We start from the raw sequence: 25,725 nt of genomic DNA, 5'->3' as shown, positions 1-25,725 counted from the left end.
ACCCAACAGCTGCCATTCATTCGGGTGAATGGGGATTCTTGAATCCACCCAGACTTTGCTGATGTCTCAGTTCTATGCTACAGCTCCCTCGTCTGATCCTTTGGAGAGAAAAAAGGCACTCGCAGTCTGTCCACTCCAGATCTCCCTTAGACTGACAGCAAGTGCTTACTGAGCTTTCCAAAAAGGCATCACAGCACCAATCTGTTTCGTGGGTAAATGTCAACAGGGCAGAGATTTAGAATTTATTCTCAATAGCTAGTAAACAGCATTGATGCTGTTACCAAAGACTAGGGGTTTTTTTTCCTGTTTTTTGTTTGTTTGTTGGTTTGGTTTTGTTTTTTTACAGTTAAAAAAATAAAGTGCATTTTTATACATCTGCATTTCTGTACACCAAAACAGGGTTAATTAAAACAAGGTGAGCAGAGCACGCAAATTCCCTTCTTGTTGAAGAAGGGTAGCAGTGAGTAAAGTGCTCTGCAATCCAAAACCCTTCATACAGGAAAGGTCCAGTTCCCAAAGCCAAATTAGGCTACACAGTACTGGTAATCATCAGAAGAAATTTAGGTGATAGAAAATATATTACACTGATAACTTCCTGGAGTCCTGCCTATCTTCATGTTACTAGTCACCACCTGCATAGGTGAAGCGAGGTTAATCACAGTAGGAAACTGTTATGGAATAATTTTGACTGAGGAAATAACCAATTAAGTTTCCCCTGTGGCAAACAAGCATAGCTGCAAGCATCTGAGCTACTCTGGAAACAATAGTACTATTCACAAGCTCAAAGTAACTACATTTTAGCAGAAGCAGGATATAAAAAGAAAACCTTCATGTGTCAACAGCTATAATGGACACACTGTAACTCCATCTATCTTTCAGATATAAATGAATGTGTGCATACACCTTCTGTCCAAGGAGGCTCCTCAATACGCTGAAGTCTGTTATACACAACTTGTTTGTAACGCAAAAATCAACAAACACAGACAAAGTTTTCAGCATCTAAGAGCGTCTTTCTGATCAAGTGTGTTTTTGCAAACAGATGTTGCAGAATATTAAAACAACCATTCTGACTAATTCCATCTCTCTTAGCAGAAACCCTGTCTTTAAAAGTCACTCATCACTGAATGTCCTTTGGTTTGCAGAAAAATGCGAAGTATGCTTTAATTGCATCCCCTGTGGCCTCACATTTGATGTCTTGTTCACTGTATCTCTGTCGAGACAGCCTTATCTCTGGGTATTTTTCAATTACACTAAACAGCATTTATTCAGGTCCTCACTGATTCACTGCATCTATATGTGGCTATTTGCTCTTTAACTGTAATTTTGAAAAGTGAAGTATGCCTCATTAAACAATGTAAGATCTCTAGTAACGCTTAATAATAATGGCTACATTAATTAAAATTATATTCAAATGGAATCCCTTTGAGACTACGTACCACACTGCTAGCATGTTTATACCTAATATGTTAATATCAGCTCATGTTCTTATAAGAAAATTCTTGCTTTATAACAATATATTCTAGTTGTGAATTAAGCACTGCTTGATACATTAGATATGTTGTCCCTACATTTTAATTTACTATATAATTCATACATATTATTCACATTTTGTTTCCACTTTACAATGGCTACTCAAATGCATCAAATGAACTGGATATCAGCCCTGTGCAGTGAAGACGCCTTTTCTCTATCACCTGAGTTTTCAGAGTCAGCCTCTTGCAGCACTGCAATACACAGATAAAATCCCTCATGCACATCTTACCTCTTTGGTGTGGGTATGGAATGAGACTGACATGTCCAAGAGAAGTTTCCTCTGTTCCACCCTCCGGACAAAATCCTGAATCCGTACTTCCAGATGCCGGGCTGCTTTATAGATCTCTTCAGGGTCACATTCCCCAGTCTGAGCCAACTGCTCTGCAGCCTCCAAAAGCTTGTCTGCATTGGTGTACGTATTCTACCGGCAAACAAAGCAAGAAATGAAGTATGAGTAATACAACTGTGGCAAGTAAACCCCTGAAACAGGCTGTTTATACTTTCAAAGGCATGAAAGCAAGTGATTACCAGAGTTTTAAAACAATGGTAATAATTCCTGCTGGCACTGCCATCTGCGGAAGGAGAAGGTATAAAGTCACATAGACTAATCCCTGAGTACATGTGAAATAATTTATTTTCTGAAGCACACCACCCCAGCCCAACTCTGCCAGGCACAGCAACAGGACTGTGCACTTGTTTATTTTCAAGTTCCCTGGAATTTCTCAAAGATAATGTAATGAAACAAGTGGGACTAACTACATCGGATGCCTATGGTGCCTCACGTGACCCTCGGCTACAAGCTTGTTGCAAAGGCCTCCCAACAGCTATCACATTACAGCATGTAATGTTAGCCAGAGATGTTTCAGCCTCAAGAAACATTTGCCTTTCCCTGGCCTTTGTGGGAACTTGAGGAGCCTGTGCCTTCAAGTTCCTTCTATGTGTTTTCCTCCGGTCTACTGTTCTGCATTTTGTTTCTAAACCAAGTAAGTCTATTTGATTAGCTCGCAGATGCCAATATGTAACACTCAGGTTGATTTGGAGGGGTTTCATTTTCAGTTGATCCAAGGTGTGTACCTGCCCTCCATTGCATAAGAATTTGAACGCTTCACCATCCTGAATAGGTTTACCCCATAGTCATGGCCTTTGTGATATAAGATGTATTACCACTGTTTCACAGAGAAGGAACTGAAGAACTCAGCAATTAAGCGATGTGCCCAAGACATGTCAGACTGTGGAGAAATAGGTGAATTCCATCAAACTTAGCTTTCAAATTACCTGCCCTTCCTTTCTGCTGTTCACATTTCTGGAAAACACCACTGAACTAATACACCGGAGAGTCTCATGAATACCAGCAGAAATGGAAGGAGAGTGCAGACATCTTCTCCATAGACATGGTGTTACAATTTACTCAGATATGTTTAGCTAACTAATCATAGCCAGTCCTTGCTGTCACAGAAAAGCTTTCTTCATTTGAGTCCAATAGCTCAGTGGTGTTTAACATTTAACAAAAATAAGGAGAGACAAAGACATCTGCTCAAGGGTGTTTTCAGTACCGAGTGAGATTTTCAGAAATTCTTGGTGTTGGCCGAGTCCTGCTCCCACTGGGAATTTTAACCTCCCCATCAATAGAAGCAGTTGTAGCATTTTCCTTTTCAAAATCCTACTAAGAATCCTCTTCAGTTTAAAAATGTGTTAACTTTCTACATATACACAAAATACCTTTAAACACTGTGGACACACATATTTTTGAGTATTAAAGGAACATTGTGAAACACAAAAGCCATGAATGAATTCACATTGTTCTTGCTTAGATAATATCTTCCTGCAGTCAATAGTTGTTTCTGGATAAAATAGTCAATACAAAGATGGAATATTGGCCTCCAAGTGTTTAATGGGGGAAAATATTTCCAGTCATAAAAAGCAGAAAGAAAACAGCTCTTTCACGGTTCATTTTCCCAGTTTCTGAGGGCTGAATATAAATATAGAGTATTTGCATTACTCCTTTTGGACTGTGAAAAACACGTTCTAGACAGTTTTGTTACCAATAGTAAATTTTTATTCCCTCACTTTCAGGCCACAGCTGTAATGGTTAGGCTGTTAACAGTGGCAAAATATTATGTTTTAATAATCATTTTTTGGAAATCTCTTTAGCTGAGAATTTGTAAAAAAATGTTCCATTTAATACGATCTGAATTAAGGTCCAGTTTCACTTAACAGCATCCTTTCTGAATGATCCTGTTCCAATGGTATTTAGAGCAAATGCCAAAGCTAGTACTATTTTTCAAAGTCTAGTCCACTCTAGGGTTTTTCACACATTACCACTATGACAGCTCAAACACCAGTCCAGCTCCCTGGGGAGAAGGCTGTCCCCTGCTTTTACATGTAATATTTAGTATACTTTTAAATGCATTCACTCTCTTTTTATGGCACAGATTTGAGACACAAACACCTTTGCTGAAATACGGTATGAATACAGCTTTGCTGCATTTGTACCTAACACACTTGTGTTCATCTCTACTGAAAACTATTACAAGTTTACTGATTCCAACATGTGACGTACTTAAGTACAACTAGGTGAGGTGAGTTCACCAATATGAGGATCATATATAAATACACTGCATGGTGAAAAGGGCACAGGCCAAGCCCGAGACTTTGGGGATAAAAGAAAGAGTGCAGGTTGCCCTCAACAAAGGAACTGGTCACTCTGCACAGGCAGTAAAAGATCCAATGGTCCTGTACAAGTCCATTTGCGTTGCACAAGGTTCTCCAAAGGCAAAGAGGATTTTTTGCAAGGAAGCTGGCTGGATGAGGAAGGAGGTAAAGACAGTGTTTAGCCTGGGCTGTGCCAGGCACTGTCAGTATAGAGTGATGTTTCCCTGAAGCATTCATAGCTCACTTTGGACATGTTTGTTTAAATGCATCATGCACAAGAAGCCTGAACACAGCATGTTTTAAGCATGGCAAAACTTTTGTTCATCTCTTTCTCTATCTTTGCCCACTGAGTTCCCATCTAAGTGTCTGGGTTTTTAAAACAGGTGCAGTTTAAGTTGGGAAAAACACTAATGGATTTATTCCTGTCAGGCCTGGTGCTGAGAGATTTCCAGTTCACCGTTGCAGATTTAAGAGGTTCAGATACATTTCAGATAAGCAAACACATTTGGGAGTTAACCACACTCTCCTTGAACTTCAGAGTTTGACGTATTAATGAAAGGATTGACATCTGCTGTCAGATGAGATGTAAACACAGTGCCATCCAGATAATCTAGATGTTAGTGATTTGTTGAGGGCTTGCTCTACTTTTGTTCTGTTCATTTGTTTCAAGTGCACATAAATCATATCTGAAGTTGTTATGCATATCAAATATTTTTGTGGACATCTATTTCTCTACAAGTGCTGAACTGGGTCTCTTTAGCTTGGAGAAGAGGAGACTGAGGGGTGACCTTATTAATGTTTATAAATATGTAAAGGGTGAGTGTCAGGAGGATGGAGCCAGGATGTTCTCGGTGACAACCAATGACAGGACAAACAGCAGTGGGTACAAACTGGAACACAGGAGGTTCCACTTAAATATGAGAAGAAACTTCTTCTCAGTGAGGGTGACAGAGCCTGGAACAGGCTGACCAGGGAGGTTGTGGAGTTTCCTTCTCTGGAGACATTCAAAACCCACCTGGATTCCTGTGTAACCTCATCTGAGTGTTCCCGCTCTGGCAGGGGTTTGGACTGGATGATCTTTCAAGGTCCTTTCCAATCCCTAATGTTCTGTGATTCTATAAAGCTTTGCTGAACCCAGGAGCTTCATCCTGGTTGGGACCAGGATAATGCTGCACTGCTTGCCTGCTTTGTACGTTTTCATCCTGAGCCTGCTTTCTTAGTGAGATCTTCAGAGTACAGACCCTTGTTTCATTTGTTTGAAGCACTTCATGCTTTTTTGGTGTGACATAACCCTGGATCAGGCAGGGGAGGAATCCAAGAGAGAATTAAGTCTCATGATGAAGAAAAGTCTACAATGCCTCCTTGTCCTGCTACTTCCAGCCAAAAGAGGTTACCTCAGACTCCCAGCCCTTCTGAGATCTGGAAGTATCTACTAGGGGCACAGGATCTAGGTACATCTCCAAACTGGTATCAGGATTAAAAACTCTGGAAGAAGTCAAGAGCTAATGCAATCACAGAAGGAAATTTTTGCCAGTAGAAGGACAATCATGGTTGTCCCCTTTTCTGCAAACTGCAGACCCATGGAAGGTTGTTTGTGGCATCCTGGGGAAGATGACACCAAAAAGGGCTAATACATCCAGAGGGAAGATCCCATGAAGAATCTCACTTCTACATCTATGGAAATTAAACAATAATAGCACGAGTTCCACAGAAAAATAATCTATGAGTTATAAAAGGATATGCTCTTCCAAACTACAGGGGTGTGTGGTGTTTTTTCTTAATGATGCATTAACCCTTGAGAGAATTGTTATGTGTAAACCCTTGAAATTCTCACTGATCTGCTAACTGGCATTACATACTTCTGCACCATTTCAAGGAAAACAAAAAACCAAACAAAAAAATCCCAGAAAACCCCACAACCAAACAAAACCAAACAAAACCAACCAACCAACACAAAACAACACCAAAAAAGCCCAAACTTCCATTTCAAATCTCTTAATAATCTTTCTATACCAATCTTTCCATAATCACCTGTTTCAATCATGAAATCTGCAATCACAAGAAAATGAAACTGCACCCTTCAGGTTTTAGAATGGAAATGGCTGTAATATATGCTTTCGGAATTCATTTTATAATAGACAGAACCAGGAGACTTTAACAGTTCTTCTGTTTCTTGCAAATAACAATAAAGAAACACAATTATGGAAAAGAAATAGACTAACAATAACTACACAACAATCCCTATCACAATTCAGAACTACAGGTGATTGTTGTCTTAACCCGCGGCAATATTTACTAACAGGATTTACATAACTGTGATTCATTATTTGTTAACAATTTGATATTTTGTAGCAAATTAAACCAAAACGGTTTATGAAACTGCTGATGTGAAATTCGCCTGTTACATTTATCACGTTTCCCTTTACATTTCAGACCAACAAGCGCTGAAATGTCAGGATGCATTTCCATCTCTGACGCAGGCAGCAGATCTCAGATGAGATTCCACCGTGTCTCCAGGTTGATGCGTATGAAGCCATTGCAGCGTTGCAAATGCACTCTTTCATCAAACTGCCTGAGAGTTTTCCTTAAAGTTGAAAGAAACATTACTTTGTCCATATCTTTGTGCCAGAGAAGTGTCTAGTCAACTGTTCTCTCCAAATCTTTTTAACCCAGAGCAGGAGTTGCGCTGGCTGCCTGCAGTTTGTGCTTGGCCTTGTCTGTTTCACAGGAAATAGCACTGCAGTGTTCAGAACAAACCAACCAAAGGGCCTCAACTCTGGTTAGAAAGTATTTGGCATATTTTTCCTCATTAAAAACAAATAAATAATTAAATTAAAAAATACTGAATAATGCATTAGTTAATTCTTGGACCAATATAAGGTTAGAGGCAGCAAAATAGAAATATTTTGCCTTTCTTATTTGTATGTGTTGCAAGTCACTTAGAAACAAATTAGAATGGAACGGAATTGAATAGTTCAGTCTGAAGGAACATACAACGATCACCTAAGTCAATCTCTCTGACCAGTTCAGGGCTGACCAAAACTTAAAGCGTGTTCTTAAGGACATTGTCCAAATGCCTCTTAAACACTGACAGGCTTGGGACATCAATCACCTCTTTAGGAAGCCTGTTCCAGGGTTTGACCACCCTCTCTGTAAAGAAATGCTTCCTCATATCCGGTCTAAACCTCCCTGATGCAGTTTTGAACCATTCCCATGCTTCCTATCACTGGATCCAAGGGAGAAAAGCTCAGCACCTCCCTCTCCATGTCCCCTCCTCAGGAAGCTGAAGAGACCAATGAGGTCACACTTCAGTTGCTTTTTCTCCCAACTAGACAAACCCAGTATCCTCAGCCACTCCTCACAAGATATTCCTTCCAGCCCTGTCAACAGCTTTATTGCCCTCCTCTGGACTCATTGAAGTATCTTAATATCCTTTTGAAATTAAAAAAAAAAAAAAGTACCAATCATATATTAATATTTGTGCTTCTCACTGACTCCCTCTCCCTGCACTTTTAAGGCATCAATCGATGTAATGCAGCATTTTGGTTTCAAACCAAGTGCATTTTCAGAAAATGGTTCCATGTAGTTTTCCCTCTATTCCTGGCAACTACACTTGTGTAACTAGTTTGTTGGCACATTGCATTGAAAATAATAGTGTTAGTCCAGGTTGTAGTTCATGGCACAAATCTAGGCAATATTTTTCCAGAACAATCTCTCCTTGCACAGTATTTTACAGCTCTTTATTATATTTGAAAGATTTTCACAGTAACTGTCTCCAAGGTCTCCAATGCATTGTGAACCACGACAATCAGCCAGAGAAAGGTACTTAGTTGTAGACACCAGAAGAAACCTGAGGTAGGGGAAGGGAGCAGGTGATCAGATACACTATTGCATTAAACACAGATGACATGCCCAACACACTGCACTTCTTAAGTAGATGTTGAGATCTGCTGAAGGGGAACAAGGCAACACTGGTTTGCTTTATTCTGTGTTAATCAAGTTCTGGGACTGTGAAAGGAAGTTCCAGGAAAACGTTTCTTGGTTGATTCAGAGAGTTTTCACCATGTAAAAGACATGGAAGAAATGGCTTCTCTAGGGGACAGTAAGTTCTGACTAGAGAGAGAACTTAGCTGACTAGCTTATATCTGACCTTCTTGACTAAAGACTAGTGATGTGAATCCCATCTTAATGCCTGCAGGCTGAAGCTTAGGAGACTTATTAGGCTTTCTCTGATGTGGTATCTCCTTTATGTTCTTTAGAGTCGTGACTTGACTCTTCAACACCAAAGATGAAATTGCAGTGTTATTCACAGCATGAAGATGGGATGTCGAGACAAAGTTCAAAGCTTGATCCATGTCTCACTGAAAACAATAGAAAGGATCTCACTAACTTCAGTGAGAACTGGGTCAGCCTTCCAGGCATTTACTTGAGATCACAGGAGACAAAAAATGGCAAAAGGCTAAAAATAGAACTCCTAAGCGCTTGTACCCCTATTCTGTGCATAGATGGTGAATAGTACTCCTCCTTGCAGAAACTACAGCATGGTTCACATTCACAAAATGATAATTGCGTTTCTTCTCAGTATCTATAAACTATTGTTATCTTTAACTATGAATCTCAGTTACTGCTATCGGATTCTCTGCTCAAGTCATTTTGTTAGAATTAGCTCCAGTTTTTTGTTTAGGTTAAGTGATCTCACAGTCAGGCTTTGGTGAAGAATTATATCTTTAGTAATTTGATATTCTAAAGCTAAAATGACTGACCACAATGAAGCATTACTTTGATAAATAAATCTGGGGTTTAAGGACGCATCCATCTTTGTCAAAATTCCTTCTCCCTTAAGAAGGGCAAAGGCTAAGTGCACATGATGATCTAATGTAAGATGTGATTTTATTCAGTTTGAATTTCACATAATCAAATCAAGACCTGTATTCTTACTTGTGCTCTATTTCTCTAATTCAAAGCAGACTTACCAGGAATTACAGTTACAGAAGTTGAAGGCAGAACATCTCTCTGGGGTCATGCAGCCACTTGCTCTATGAGAACAGGGTTGTTCCCTACTGTACACTGCAACAAAAACTTCTTCAGATCTTTTTAAAAAATATCCAGGTTAATGAAGTTTCCAGCACCTTCTTTTGCAAACTATTATTCCCTTAGATATGCCAATTTATCTTAAGTTTCTCTTGTCAAAATTCTGCCCCACTTCTTGCACTGTCCTTGAAGTCTGAACTCTTCAAACACTACAGTCTATTATATTAAACTTTTGATGGGCACATAAGAACATGACTACATTTAAATGAATGAATCATATCTGTTTAAGTAGTTTAACAAATGAGGGTCTCAGGCAAGTTTGAATGCAAGCATGTGTGTATGCCCAAGTATCAACCACTTGACAATTTCAACAAAATTACTGCTATTCCCAGAATTGCATCTATTTGCAAACACAGTCTAGAAACCAGAGTGCCAGGAATATCACCTACACTTCAGCACACCAGCAATGCATAGAAAAACCTCCCTGCCAGCTCCTGGAATAGCTACCATTGCAGCTGGTATATAGGGTTGAAAGGTCCTTATGCCTCTCATCTCCCATTGTGGGACTGTGGCTCACTCACAACGTTTTAAATAATTTTTCTTCAAACATTTTCCGGCAGAGCATCTGTATTTATTGATCCATTGTTACTTCATTTCTCACTGACATTTGAAGCTTAGCTCAGTTCAAGAACATCCACAAATCTGGGGAATGTGAAGTTTGTTCCCATTTCAAATGGCTAAAAGGCCAGACATACCATACTGCTACAAATTACTACCTGGATTATGAAAGCATAAAGGATTTTTCAGCATGAATGAGAAATAAATAGTTCTCAGGAATGATGAGGTGGGTATCACACAGCATCCTCACTAACCATCGCCTACAACCAGATATTTTTCCATGTATCGTTATCTTTTATTTATGATTCTCCCTCAGGGTTTGCATACAAATTGAGATGAATTTATTATTTGAATTTAAAAGAGTGACACTTACACATTACATCAAACGCTGAAGCCCCAGATAAATTGTTTAAAAGCTACCTCAGACCTTCAAACCCATAAATAAGCAAGATTAGAATTAATGGCTGGAAATACATTAGCTAAGAGAATTATTTGTGCTATTTTATATAGAATGCTTACTTTAGATTTAAAATAGTGTCACCTATGGTATATTTTATCACATCAACTGTTCACCTCTCTCAGAAGTTGTGCCATACATCAAGTAAAGAATACTTTTATTAGCAAAATAACTCTAATTAACTCCACTGTGATCACAACCAATATTCAAGGGAAATGCCAGTGAAACACATAGTGAAATAATGTTTTAAATGCCATCTAATATCACACAACATATCCAATGTCATATGTCATATCCAATATTAATAAGTATGCAGAGACACATAGATACAACATGCATGAGCATACCACATAGACACAAAGAACCTGCTGACTTCATCGCTCCATGTGGTCAGCTTAACCATCACTGAAGTTTTCTGTCACTACTGAAAAGAACCACCTGTGCAAGGACTTGGCTTTTAATGCCTCAAAAGCTATTTTCTTCTTCTAAATCAGAATGCTCAAAGCATGTTTGGCAAAGATCCAGACTTTTCAAACCTCTGCTTAGATTAATTTTTTTAATATTGCAAGACTTTTTGTTGTTGTTGCAAGGGGGAGGAGAAGGGATTTCATTCTTTTTGTATGCAGAAAGATTACACCCACCAAAGGCTTCACCTGGAACCTTTCAAATTTCCTCTTTCTATTCTATTTTATCTTAATAAGTATGTATGTTCAATGTTCTCTACTGAATAAACCACTAAGCACTTGCTTTATATCTTTCCAAGATAGCAGCCTCCACAATTCATGTTATAAGGAGGGCATATTATTGAAGGATTACATTGGAGTCTGATACACACCCTTGAAGAAGTTTACCAGTTTACCAGAAATACATGTACCGTTATGCTTTGTAGAGATGGGCTTTAATAAGTTTTGATCTAAAAAACTCCACATAAGAGCTGGAAGAACACCCCTTTGGCATAAGAATGAAGCTTTAATTCCACAAAGGCATCTTCAGCATCTTTCCTGAGGCAAGAGCCATTGCCAGCTGAGACAGCAGTGCTGCCCCAGGAAGGCTCATCCCCTTGGTCTGACACAAAAACAGCTCCATTTACAAACTAAAGAACCATCAGAGGAAACAATTTTTGGAGAATGTGTTGAAAAAAAACGTAACAGTTTTAACTGAGGTGGTTTCACAGTCCTTCAAAGCCACTAGTTATACCAATATACCTATACGCTACTAGAATTAGGGAAGATATCTGAAACTGATGATTATTGGCCAAGTTTTATCCTAACATTTGATCCTTGGTAATATCCATAAAAAGAGCTTGATTCCTTTTCTTTGAGAACATCTTTGCACAGTAACAGGCACGTGGAAGTGAGCAACAGAAAGGACAAGAGAACAAAGAAGACTATACAACCAATTGAAATGCCATTGTGCAGTAGTTCTGGTATCAGACATGAAGTCAAAGTGGTTTTAAGGCCAAAAAATATTATAACCTGATATTGGTTGGTGTTATGCAGCACAGTGAGTGTACCAGTAAAACAGCATTATCACTCCACAATGACTTGATAATTTGTTAATTAGCAGAGTGTATGAATGAGAGCTGCTCAAGTGACTGTAAGGTAACTGAGCCTTCCTCAGAGGTGAGGAAAGAGTATGTTTTTTTTGTAGAAACAACAAGGGAGCACAAGAAGGCAAACTGTCAGGGGTGAAATGCAGCATTTTGAAAGCTTCTCAAATGATAAATATCATCAATAAGCCCAGATAGTCCATAGCAAAGCCCTACAACTTCCTTATGATGGGGGGAAGGTGAGTGAAGAAACAAAGAAACCTGTGGCAGCTCAGAGCTGAGCAGCAGTCTGGGAGGGCACAGTATTGTTTTCTGTCCCAAAGGCTCAGCTTGTGTCTTTTCCAAGCCCTGCAGACATCAGTACAATCATGACAGCTTTATCAAGTCCTGCTGGTCTCCTGGATTGAAATAACTTCAGGATTCTAGGTTTAATATCACGCTCACATGCTTTCAAAGTCACGGCAATGACAGTATTAAAAGGCTTTGGACTATTTACAGCACAGAGAAGAGTCAGAACCAAATACAACTGGCAGCATTGCTACCTTGAAAATGGAGGCAGAAATAAACCTATGATGACATGTACTCTGTAAACTGCCTAGCCTTGTTTCTAGTGTCTAGGTTTTTATGAAATCTGCTTTAAATAAGAGAGTAAGGCATTTCCTCTCCGTTTCCCCAACAGCCACTAACCCAACTCAGCCGTGCCTTTACTTCCATTAATGTAGAGAGAGGTTATAATATCTTTCCTGAAGCACATTTTGAGTGACAAGGGACTGTTTATAGAGTGAGGTAATGCTTAACAGAAGAAAGTTCAGCAAAATTTTGTCCTGAATTCTTCAAAGCTTTCAGTTTAAGAATTGTTATATAGCCAAATATAGAGACTAGGCAGTCTGGAGCACAGCATAGTACTGCATATACATCACATAACAATCATACTTTCTTTCTGTCTGGCAATATGTGATAAAAATATTACTATAAGTTGTTGCGAAAGATAAGTCTACTACAAAAGCATCATGAGACCTCAAGATTTGCAGTGAATGCTATTTTGCCATAAGTTAAAGGCCACGTCTGACAAGCACACAGATGTTTGACCAAAAAAGTATGGAGGAAGATACGCTAGAAACTTCTGGCAGAATCAGTGCACTGCTGCTACCTCAGGAAGGATACAGAGATTCAATGAAATTTTTGCTGCTACTTCTTTGAAACACAGATTACCTCCCTGACACACTGCACTGCATCGGCTCCTATGCACCGACCCCACTGGGAGCGGTGCAGGTAATGGGCATCACGTCCTGCAGTGCAGCTGAGCTGATGCCACGTGCTATCACTGTCAATATTCCCTCCAGGCTCAGAGGGAAGCAGGGAGTCCTTTGTTGTTCTCCTGGATCCCTTCTACTTGCCCAGGGAAGTTTAACTTGTAGCAGAAATTCACTTAAAAAATGATCTTTCCATTCAGAGTAAACCTTACACTTTAGTACATTTCCTGCTGGAGACAAAACACCTGGTGAGAATAAAACACCAACACCTCTGTTTTGTTGATAATTTGGATATTTCAGTTTGGCAAAAGGAGGTTTCTCAACATACCATGTGAACAGGAATGGTAACACACCTCCTGCCCACCAGATAACCTACATCCCCATCCCCCTACTCTCTGGACCTCAGATAACTTGATGGCAAATGCCCCTTTGTTGTCTACAAGAACAAAGCAGCCTCCTCAGCTTCAATTAAAGTTTAAGTAACTTTTTACTTCATCTCCTTATTCCAGCTCAGCATCCTTAAGAGCATGTCAGCAAGATGGTTCCTTTGGATTCCAAACCTCTTCACTATCTACACTAATTCAGCCCTCCAGCATGGTTTACACATTGGAATTTATTTCAAATGAGTAGAAACCATTCCCTGTATCTTATTAGATTTATAAACCAATTTTTCACCTCCGTTACTTGACTGACATGTGAGCTGTCTGTATGGCTTACCCATCAAATTAGTTCTTCAGACGTGCCATCAGGCAAAATGACTAAAGGTTTTGTCTTCCCTAAAATTTAGAAAGATTAAATTCTTCTGCAATCGCCAGTGAGACGTACTACGTATTTATAATGAGGAAAAGTAAAAGGGATTTTAACTATCCTGGAAATAATAAACCACTTTTATATTTATTTATTTTACACCAGACTTATTAATATACTTCAGAAAAGTTCCAGATGGGAAATAAAATTTTTCATGTTGGTCAGAAAGCATTCCTATGGGACACATTTTAAAAATGTGTTCTACCATGTGAAATTCAATTCAGGTTATCCATAATCACAACAAATATTTAGAAAGATAACATTTGTTTTATTTCTGGCTCTTATTAGGCGGCCACACATGATCTCAGATAAATATATTTTAGTAATGACTTACAGTGAGAGATCTGGTACAGAACAGTATTCCCACCAGAAATCTTTGTACTGTAAAATGTATCAATTTTTGGCATGGAATAGATCTCCAAGAATATTGCAGGCATATGAAATACTGCCTCTATAATCAACATCTGCCAATTTTTTACTATAAATAATCTTGAGAGCTTTCTAGTGTATTCTTTATTCAATGTAGCCAAATCCTTCCCTCTCCCTATCCAATCCCCCTTCCTCCAAAAATCCCAAATCAGGCCCTCGAAGGATAAAACTGGACATGATATGAGACAAAAACGAAGATCAGAGAAATTCTCATTGAGTTGTCTTTTGATGTCTCTCTGCCTTTTACCCCAGATCTCAGTCTTGTGCCAGACCTCAGGCAGTAGGATCTGGGCACCTGTCCCCAGCCCTGGAGATGTGCCCAGCAGGTCCGAGCAGCAATTCACACTCCCTTCACCATTCTCATCCCCAAATAATCTCCTTATTCTGTGCTCATAGCCTGGCACACCAATCAGATTCTGCTCTGTGCTCTGAAGTATCTTTTTTTTTTTTTTTCTGTTCCACATTTACATGTCACTACAAGAAAACTAAATTTACGGTGGTTAAATGACCCAGTGACCCAATTACCAGTCCCAAGGGGGAGCACACGCTCTGGTGAGTTGACCGAGATGTCAGCGCGGCTGCACAGCCCTGGCTGTGCGGTGAAGCTGCTGCTCTCCCGCTCGGTTTTCAATGCACCACAGAGGAGTAGAGTGGGAACGGAGCCCATCACTCGGTGTGCACTGAGGAGCTGTGCTTTGGCACAGATAAAAGTATTAATTCTTTGGGAAAGGGCCTGGCAACCGGGAGGGACAGCTTGCCACTCTGTGCAAAGAGTCAGCAATGGTTACTTTTTACAAAGGAGGAATGGTGTGAACGCATTCCTGGCTGGGCAGTATTTGTTTGAGCCACTTTTGTGATGGGAACAAACACCTACCTCTGATTTTAAAAACAATTCAACTAGATCTATTTTGAACCTAAAACAAACCCCAGAAGAAAACAGAAAGTAACGCTGAAATTGTACTAGACCTCTCTCCCTGCTTAATATAATCTATTTCAAAGTAGAACTGTGGATCACTGCAGGTTTCAAGTCCTTCCTACACTCAACTTTGATGTGTGGGCACTGACAAATCTGAGTTCTGGTTGTCAATATAAATCCTGGCCACAGGCAAAAACCCAAGGAACCAGCCATCAAGAACTAGCGCGCAGCCATCTCTCCTCTCCGTGCAGAAACACCCTTCATTTCACCCAACACTCAATGCATTCGCTTCAGCTCTCAGGCTGACACATTTAACGTGATGGCTGCACTTTCCATTCCCTGATATTAATGAGTCACAAACACCCTTTTACGCTGTGCACTTTTGCAGTGAGCCCTAATATTACTCCAGGGGAGGCAAAAGCAGGCTCAGCTCTCTGCTTGCTGCATAGCTGTGGATCTCACTAATGTCACGAGGAGTTACCTACACTGTGCAGGAAAAAATAACCCTTATGAATTGAACAAAGAATTCTAACAATAATGGGGCTTGCATGTTAATAGAACATCATGTTTTGGAGCACATAGTTGTTTCTTTCGTATTAGCTGCCTGTTAATACGGGCAACCATGCTAAACAAACACCTGTGCACATCCTCACTGACAGTTCAGAAACAGCTCCTGTCTCTGTCCCTGACTTCTTGCAAATTCTGCAATTTCTTCTCCCCAAATAAGCTTCATTTTAAGCATGGTGACATGAGAAGGCTGATTCTACTTGCTTTTCGCATCTTAGAATTTCTCTCCCTAGTTCAGCAAAGGCAGTACACGGAGAGGACCCTGTGCAAGTAGTAGTGCTCTGAACCAGACACTCTAAACAAAGATGCTGAAATGCCTCAAACCATATGACATTTCCATAGTGATGCAAACCAGTGCTTTCCTGGGGCTTGGTTAGGCAAAACCAGACCTCCCAGACCACAGTTATGGAGGGCAATATTAATGGCTACATTACACACACTGAATCAACAAGTGAATTATTTATACACACATTAAGATTTTTATCCCTGTTCACACACATGTAATTCCAAAAGACCTCTATAAATCTACTGATGTTGCCTTATTTCTATACAAGAGAAACTGAGATCCAAACTCTATCCCAGGGAAATAAATTTTGAAAATAAGCTTATATGCAATAAAACATTGGTTGAATACTTTCCATATCTATATAATCACTATAAAACGTTTTCAATAGTTTCATTAGGCAAGTGTAGTTTTTAGACAATTCAAATGCCTGATGTGAGAATGAAAGGACATCCTTCATCTGGACAATCAGGAACTGGTGGCAGGAAAAGAAGAGAGGGACAACCACGTTGCCAAGCAGCTTCCCTGCAGTGTAGATACAGAGATTAAACTGGATTCTCCACTCCTCAGAACAAGTTAATTGTAAGGAACTTCTCTGTAATTGGAACTGTGATTTTGTTCTAAATCTTGTGCAGTAGAGTGATCAACAGGACCCAGTCAGTCTATTCCCAGAACATTTGCACAATGATAATGAATACCCAAAATCTGTCCCTGAAAATTATTTTACTCTGTTACTGAATACAAATCACTTTCACATTGCCTTAATCTACATGAAATTTCCTTTACGAAATGTCTGCAAAGCAGCGTATTTGTGATTTGCAGCAGTGTCATGATTCAGTTGCTGTGGCAAGAGACCACTGGCTGGCCTGGAGGCAGCAGCACAGCCCTGGGCTCCTTCCACTGCCCCATGGCAAGACCAGAAAGTGAAAATGCTGATCAGATTCATAGTGTCACCTTTTTTCCCCATGAGCCCTGCTACTATAATAGCTACACGAAATTGAACTGAAGAATACTAGTCCACCACCATTACAAATGAGATTCGGACATTGCTGCAATTAGTCTTCCTGAATCAATAGGCACAGTTTGATAACCCACTGATCTGCCAATAAGATTACAAAGAAAAACACTAGAAGGGATCAAAAAGCCTTTATATGACAGTGGTCTTCACTAACATACACAGGTCAATCAAAACAGCAGTGGTTCATCTCAGTGTGCATGTTTCACAGAAATTGTCAATGGTAATTATCTTCTGTTTCAGCTGTATGTTTATTCAGTTGAGACATCAGTACCATATTGAATATATTTTTAGTATGCATGTTATAGATCACAGTGTTATAATTTCCAGTATTGTCTTTAAGAAATTTATGGGCTTGAAAAAACAAATTCCATTATTTTTCATCTTTAGGAAATTTTGGCTTTCTTTTCTGATTGAAAATTTAACAAATTGAAAAACTCCAAATTTCCCACACAATAGAAATCCAATTTTCCACAAGCTCTAGAATTCAAAATAAATCTTTCTTGAACAGCTTCATTGTTCTCCCAGTCTACCATGGGAGGAGCATTTTACATTTATGGGCAAATTAAAGGAATATATTTTAAAGACACAAAAATAAACCTACCCAAATAATCCAGGAATAGGAAGTGAGCTCCTGGCAATTGTCAAAAATGTATTGTGTTGCCAAGCCTTGAGATTTTATAGGGAGTACTTAGATTGTGAATCATGCTGCAGGCGGTTTAATGAAAATATCCAGCTGTCATGTGATTTTGGAAGAGAAGAAATGGGAAAGAAAATCAGCTCTATCTTGAGGAGAAACGCAGACTTAGAGACACGGTGTAATAGGCGCAGCCCCCCAAGTGACCGTCACAAAGATTTTTGTCTGCTTATAGGACCTCTCTAAAAACAGGTTCTCAGTTACCATGAGATCGTGGAGTACTAACGGCCACCACTTCGATCACATTGCTATCCAAACTGTCAGAATATTTGCCAAGATGCTCTTTCAGCATTCTCTGCTAATGAAGTCTCCATAGGCATGTCTGGATTGTGCAACAGAGCATGATATGGATATCCACAGTGTACTTTGAGGAGTGTCACACTTCCTCAGGGAAAATATGTCTTAATTGACCTGTTTCTGATTTAGGTCTGGCAGTCGAGTCCTCAAAGCATCACATCTAACACCGCTGTACCACTCAGCCCTCTCTGGCTCCTGGCTCAGGCTGTGCAGAACAGTTTCAGTATCTCTGCACTTCCAATGCAGTTATGTTCCAAGTCCCTCAGAAGCTGCTAGATTTCATGCAAAAAGTTACATCATTGCTTGCTTGACAAACTATCTGGCTCTTGAGCTATGCTGCTAGAAGTTTTTAGATCCAGAAGTCCCAAGATAACCTTCACAGACAACCCCTATATAGGCAATTTCATTTTTGCTCTGCTGCCGGTGGCTGCCAGATGCAGCCGGCTGCCAGCCAGAAGATATTATACCAACAGCTCTGGAGTCCAGATCTCTTGCATCATGGTACAGAGACCTGTGTAATCTGCTGACAATGGGCATGTTTTCCTTTTTTTTTGTAGAAGTGAATACATATACATAAATGAAGTTAACAGGAAACTGCAGATTATAGCTTCAGAATTTGCCAGTGACCGTGCAAAGGATGATGAAGATAAGAGTAGAGCTGATTTTTTGTTGCCTGTCTCATGTTTTTGTTATTTTTAGAACTGTTTGGTAGTATTGAAACCACATTTATTAATGCTCACTTCGAGCATAGCTTTTACCTGTTTTAATGGTCTGTTTTCTCCCTGTTTTGGCCTAGTGTTTCATCCTACGTAGAATTCTAGTTATTCAACCCAAAGGGAGAAATCCAGTATGCCCAGTGAGCTAATCCTTGCACTAACCAAGTAGGTCACAAAATTTTTAAAAGTAATAATAATAAAAATTAAAAATCGAAACAAAACAAACAAAAAAACCCCAACAAAACAACAACAAAAAAGACAAACCAAAAACTAAACAAACACTCTGGGGCAATGCTTCCTAAGTGCTCATTATCAACACGGGCTCCTAAGCTATGCCTAGCTGTTTTACATCAGTACTGAACTTCATGCCAAACTTTAGAACAATGACATCCAACAGAGCTGGAATTTGTATGTGAAAGCACTAGGTTTTTATCCTGAAGGCCAAACAAGTAGCTGTTCGCAATTCTACTTTGGCCTGACTATTCCTTTACCTCACTTAACTTTTAAAGCAGTTCAAGTGAGACTGTGTGGGTCTGAGAGATGACAGAACACCATTTTTACCTGCAACACTTCTTACTTCATCCATTGGATATTTCACATGACAAACAATATAATCATATTTTTCAACATATTTACACTTGAAGTTCTGTTGATCTCCAAGAGCTTTTTGGAAACTCTGAACTGACAGCATTTCAGGAATAGTACAATGAAGGAAGGGAATACTCCAGACAGGAACACTGGAGCACAAACTGCTTCTGAGATGAAGAGTATCACTAGATCTTTGATTTTTAAGGGAGGACACAGGTTCTTGGCTTCCTGAATGTCCTTTGAAAGCCTTCCTTTACAGGAAATACATTTACCCCTCCAAGAGGAATAAAAGGAAGAGCTGAATCTTCAAGGAACTATATGTGTACACATAAGGTTAACTTTGATGGTTCAAAGCTGGTGTTGAGGTGTTTAATCATCATCTTCCAAAAGTTCTTGTGAAAGAAAGGAAGCACAGATACCAAGAACAGGAAAACTGAAGAACTTCCCAAGTAGCATATTGCAAAGCTCAACATTTTTGCTTGCATTTTGTCTGGCTCTCCTGCTTCACAATAATTCAAGAAAAGTCCATGAATTGCATGTATACCTTGGCAAAACGGAGTCTGTAAAACTTCCCAAGTCAGGAATACAGGATCCAGCTATGTAGCTAAATCAAAACTGCATTGGATGTACAGACAAGTGCCATGAACTTCAATAGCCAAAGCTCAGCCTCCTGTCAATCTTCTTACTGTGTTCAATAACAAGGGACAACTCTACACATTTTGAACCAAGGCTGTTCAGAGTGTGTGCTTTGATGCATGCTGGAGTTGTGGTATTTTGCTTTACAAACATGAGTGCCTTTGGATTACTGCAAAAAACAAAGCAACTATTGCATGCAGTGTGTGCACAGGTAGTGAATACAGAAGCTGGTTGTAGCTGTGAGCATTATGTGGCCCAAAAGCCTTGAAAACAGCTTCACAAATCTGAGAGCAGCTTCTCCCATAAACACAGATGACAGGCACCACCTTGCATTAAAATATTGACCACTCAAAAAAGAAAAAAAGAAAAAATAACCCCAAAAAAACAACACCGTGGGTTTTGGCAGGGGTGGGAGAACACCAAGGGGACAGTGTGTGAGCCAGCTTCCGCTTCTGCTTCATTTCACTTAGAGACAATGTTTGGTCAGTTTGGATTAGACATCAGCTCTGTTTACCATTACGGGAGCTAAAGGCTTTTACGATGCACTGCGAGTGCCATCTGCAGGTTGAAATACGTACTGGTGGGCATCCGCATCCCCAAAATACGGAAAAACCTGCCTAATAGGAAATATTAGTAGTGCATCTGATGGAAAAGCTGATAAATGCAGAAAGACTGTAGAAATGCTTGTTTTGGATCACTGAAATCACAAAACCATTCAGCATAGCGAGTGAGATTAACAGAGCTGTTTTCTCAGTATCTTTCCTAATTCTGTAGTGATGCTCTTTGTGAGCAGAGATGTGGAGAAGGCCACCTAAACCTCCCATTGCCGAGATTTCCAGAAGGGAGGAGAACAATCTGTGGTTCCTCTCTTCATATACAGAGAGTAGGAGAAGAGTTTCCAACATGTGCATCTCAACTGACATACTGGGAGATTTTGGGAACACAAGCCTGTTAACAGAGTTTTGCAAGTGGAAGACAGGTTTTCAGGATAAAAGCCCTGAAAAAGGAAAATATAATGAAATTATCTGTGGATTTGCAATCATAGCTGGATGAACTACGGTTATCTGATTAACACAGAGTAACTCCAGGCAAGCAAAGAGGCTGTCACCGCAGGAGCATTGCAGCTCCACCTGCAGAATGGTGTTTCTTTGGTGATATCTTGACACCTAACTCATTGACAATGCCCAACAACTAAATTTCCCCATGTGACAGGGACTGTGCCCAAGGTTGGCATTTTTCAGGATGGCAGCCTGTGAACAGTAACAGCACTGGCTGAGAAACCATTCCAGGTATATATGAGATAACAACCTCTCTCCCAGGAGCTCAGTCTTTTTAATCCAAATTCAAACATTTGCCATCTGTGTGTTCCATGTAGTATAACTACAGTCAGAAAAATTGCCAGAGCATTGTCTAAACAGCAGTTATGAGAGAAAGGGACCCCAGATTATATTTCCTATTACCCATAATGCAGCACTCTAAAATCACTGACATTTTCAGAGCACAGCTGTATGCAGGAACATGATCTATCTGGGCCATGCCTGATTGGATTATTACATCCAGATTTATAAATCTGTGCAGTTTCTAATCAGACATAGAGGGAACACGTTCCACCTCTCAATCTAGTGCCTTGACAGGTCAGTCAATCAGAGCATTTCTCAACAAAGCAATCCCAGACACACCACTCTTCTTCACATGCAACACTCAAAAATGTGACTTTTTTGCCTACTATTGAAAATATCAAGAAAACTCATGAAAATTGCTTCTAGGCTGACCTTTGCAAATGCCTTCCTGAAACAGTAGAATATAAGAACAAATATAACAGAGCCAAAAGAAAGTAGATTTTAGAGAAAAAAAATTATACTGTATGGTGGACTAAGGATAAGTGGAGTTGTTTTGTTTTTCAGAGAACTGCCAATAGCAAATTCTGTACTGTGAGTCTCACAAGGTATGTCAGTACTGCACTTTTTATTTTATTTTTTAAGAAAAACAAATACAACTTTCTTTATTGTTGTTAACAGCAATTAACATCCTGATGAGGGAAACGGGCAAACTCAGTTTGTTTCAGGGTCTCAACACATGTTTTATTATTTGGCTAAACCGGGAGGAAGCAATGCCAGTTATTCACCCCAGCCATGGCAAAGGTATTCAGTATCTTGAGAAAAATGACAAATAATTAAACTAAAGTTAGAACTAGTTACCAACCAACTCTTTGGAGTTCAGTGTCAAGAAGGTAGTTAGGAAGAATAAAAACTGTTCGTAATCAGAGTGAAGAGGAGAATTACTTCCCAACCACAAAAAACAGCCTCACTAGAAGCTTCTGCATAACTCCAGGTGTGATAAATTTATGGTCACCCCTCTTACCCTCACTATTACTCTTTCCAAAGCATAGAGCGTTTATGCTCTCAAGTCCTTGACCTTGGATAAAGCCTGAGATTCCTCTCGCTTCCCCTCAGCGCGTGTCCTCATGTCCAGTTCCCACCACCGCATTCCAGTGTCACGCTGCAGACAGGACTCATAAATTAGCTATTGTATTCTGGTGTAAATGCACCAGGGGAAACTATTCCCAACAAACCCAGGGAAAAAGCAACCCATTTTGACTTCTGTCAGTTATTTCTAATTGGGGGGCACCATAAATTTCATACTTGGAGTGCAGAAGTGATCGTGTTTGTTCACAGTTGTCCAGGCTGAGCAATTAAATGCTCATTGATGATACCACATAGGATGTAAAAGAATTAGAAAGGGTGTCTGTAAATGTGTCTGAAGTTATTCACAGAGAGATATGCTGAAATAATATAGGAGAAGGACTAACAGAAGGGTTACAGAAGTCTTAAATGACATATTCTGGTTTGACTTACCCTAGTACCTATGCATGGGAGCTGCATATCTGTAAATTTCCTAAATCCTGATAAGGGAATATATCTCTAAATTACATCATCCAGTGGAGCAAGCCTTAAGTGAGCTGTTGTTTCCATGTGCAGACAGTTACACAGCTTGCTCGCATCTCTGTTGTCAAGACCATGTAATTTTTCTGTCTTTTCTCACCTGTTCTTAATTTGTTTCCTACATCTCTAGAGGTACCACTCAAGAGGAGGTTAAAAAGAAAATAAAAAGCTAACTGTGAAACGGAAATGGGAGATGTAAGATTAATTATGAAGCCAATGTGCCATATTATAAAAAAGGGAGATTAAGAAAACATTGATGCCATAGAGGACATAAAATCATCTAGTTTCAGCTCCTGTATATTACGTCATTCTAATTTTCATTAATTACTCCAGTATTGTACTCAGTAATAGCTAACCTGAGCACATCTGAGAAGGCACCTTATGTTGATTTCAGCATGAAACGTCTCACTCACTTGTGCTTTTGGATGACGCCCTGTAGAGCCAGGGCTTACAACATCTAGCTTAAGGTCTGTTTTAATAAACTTGCAAAAGGTAATTCTAGAAATTCAAGCCTCTTACCAGAAGGCTTAAACCCAGAAGAGGTCTCATGGAATTTTAGAGACACACCAATCTAGAACTACTGCTTTCAGGCTGCGTGGTTTGTCAATGGCAGACAAAGACAACCCATCACAGCTGAGAAGTGACACTGAAGTTCACTAGCAAGCCAAGTAACAGAATATTCCATCAAGGGCTGAACATCTGATTAAAAGAAGCATGTTGGCAAACTGAACGGATCCAAAGAAATAGGTAACAAAAGATATTTAAGGGATTGGTTAATAAGAACACACTAGCAGAATTAAATATATTTAAAATGGTTAAGAAACACATAGGAGAAGACATGCCAACATTCTTTCTCCTTACGAAAGATAAATAAGAATAAAGGGATATAAACAAGCAGGGGGGAAAAAAAAATGGGAGAAATATAAATTAAATATGAGGTATAGAAAAAAAAAATGATCTAGCCAGTAGCTGCCATGAGACAGTGAAACAGTTTCCCTGAGGGTCCAGTATGTTCCTGTTGCTGGACATAAAGTAAACTAGGCCAGCACATGGGAATGGTGCTACCGAAAACTAAAACTGAAGTCTAATACATTTTTGTCTTATGACACAGTGAAATATTGGAGCAATAACCTGCCTTGCGTACATCAGGAAGACAAGGCATTTGATACATTCTGCTTTACACAGATTAATCAGGATTTTATCTGAAATATCCAAAGCAGAAGTACCTTTACAGAAGATCACTTTCTGATAGAGAATGCTGCAAATCTAAAACAAAAGGGTGTAACATCATCTGACAGCCAGACCTGAAACTGAATTACTTCTGGCAATAAGATACTTTAATAAATATAAATAAATAAATAACATAATAATTATGGACCTCCCTCCTCCCCAAAAAAACCCACAAAAAACAAAACAAAAACCAAAAAACCCACAAAACCAGAACCAACCAACAACAAAACAAAAAAAGTTATTCAGTCCCCGGAAGAAGTTATCAAAGGTTCTGTTCCTTTTAAATTCTATAAATAGAGACAGGATGTATGTTTAACCATGACTATGCTTCAAGGAAAAGCTATAAGCTTTTGGCTTCATATCAAAATTCCCAGACTAGCCTTGCTTACACTGTGCTATGAGGAAAATAAATAAATACATACATATGTAATAACAATAATAATAATAATAACGTGTACCTGTAATGATTGCCTCTCATTCAAAACCAAACAAAAAACCCTTCCATGTAATATGCCGTACCCTCCAAAGGAACGGAAGGGTAGTTGCCCTTACTGCAAACGCACTCCAGCATTTGCCATGCTTCTTTGCTTGCTGCTGCCTCCTACCTTATTCTCAAGGTCTTCAGTTTCCACTGTAGGAGTTACAATTGATTTTTCTATTTCTCTCACTAATAACCATTCTCTTCTATGTCCCAACACTTTGCATTCCTGTGCCATAAATTGCTTGCAATTTCCCAAAGGCTTTGAGAAGTCACATCAACCCAGTGTGGTGATTTTCCAATGACAAGTCCTGCTGTTACCATGTTGTGCAGCGTGGATGCTAACTTTCAAAGAGAAAGGATCCCGGTCAGCTCCAAATGTCTGAAGAGAACAGTGTGACCCAAAACAGCAAGAGTGTTTTGTTCTCAATATACAAGAGGAGTAACAAAAATGAAATGAGAAAGCAAAAGTCTCTGATTCAGACCCTTACCTGGGCTACCTCTTCAAAATCATCGTGTCTTTTCTGCAGCGCACGTGCTCTGTGTAGAGATTTCCCCACTCCTGTATGTTTACTCAGAAAGGCTTCCCCATGATTTTCAATCCAGTCCAGTACCTGCCAGAAAAGAAGAACATCCAATTACCTCTCCTGTCAAGGCATCACAGAGAAATTCTCAGGGTGAGGACAAAACAGCTGCAGAGGTATTGCTTCGTGTCTGGTATGGCTGAACACAAGCAGATCTGTCAATGTCCATTCCAGTGGGTTAGAAGATAAATGTTTATAGATGTTACTGGTAAATTAGGGTTATAGATTTTTTACTATTCAATTAGCTTAGTTACTTGAGCCTGGAAGATACTAAATATTTACTTTTGCATAAATGAATTTTGGAGAATAAGAATCAGAAATCTGGAATCTTTGAGAAAAAGTATCCTCCTCTTCAGAGCTCCTTTTGTAAACTGGAAAACAGTCATAGCTGATTTCACATACACGGCAGATCTCGATATGAAGCATTTGAAGTGAGTCCAAAAGCAC

At 39.5% G+C, this 25,725-nt stretch overlaps 1 protein-coding gene across 4 annotated transcripts in view; it reads right to left on the bottom strand.

Annotated features, from left to right (window-relative positions):
* Positions 1-25,725, bottom strand: part of KALRN (kalirin RhoGEF kinase) — a gene marked incomplete at both ends in the record, with an annotated part of 504,008 nt that overhangs the window by 208,956 nt on the left and 269,327 nt on the right. For all 4 annotated transcript variants that reach the window (XM_080346391.1, XM_080346393.1, XM_080346392.1 and 1 more), the window contains 2 exons: positions 1,763-1,954; positions 25,186-25,308. In XM_080346391.1, coding sequence (XP_080202517.1) covers positions 1,763-1,954; positions 25,186-25,308 — 315 coding nt within the window. The remainder of the gene's footprint in view (positions 1-1,762; positions 1,955-25,185; positions 25,309-25,725) is intronic.

This window comes from Nesoenas mayeri (assembly GCF_963082525.1).
Source record: "Nesoenas mayeri genome assembly, chromosome: 6".
Taxonomy (NCBI): domain Eukaryota; kingdom Metazoa; phylum Chordata; class Aves; order Columbiformes; family Columbidae; genus Nesoenas; species Nesoenas mayeri.
Note: the sequence above shows the minus strand (reverse complement) of the source record. Positions and strands in the feature narration are given on the sequence as shown.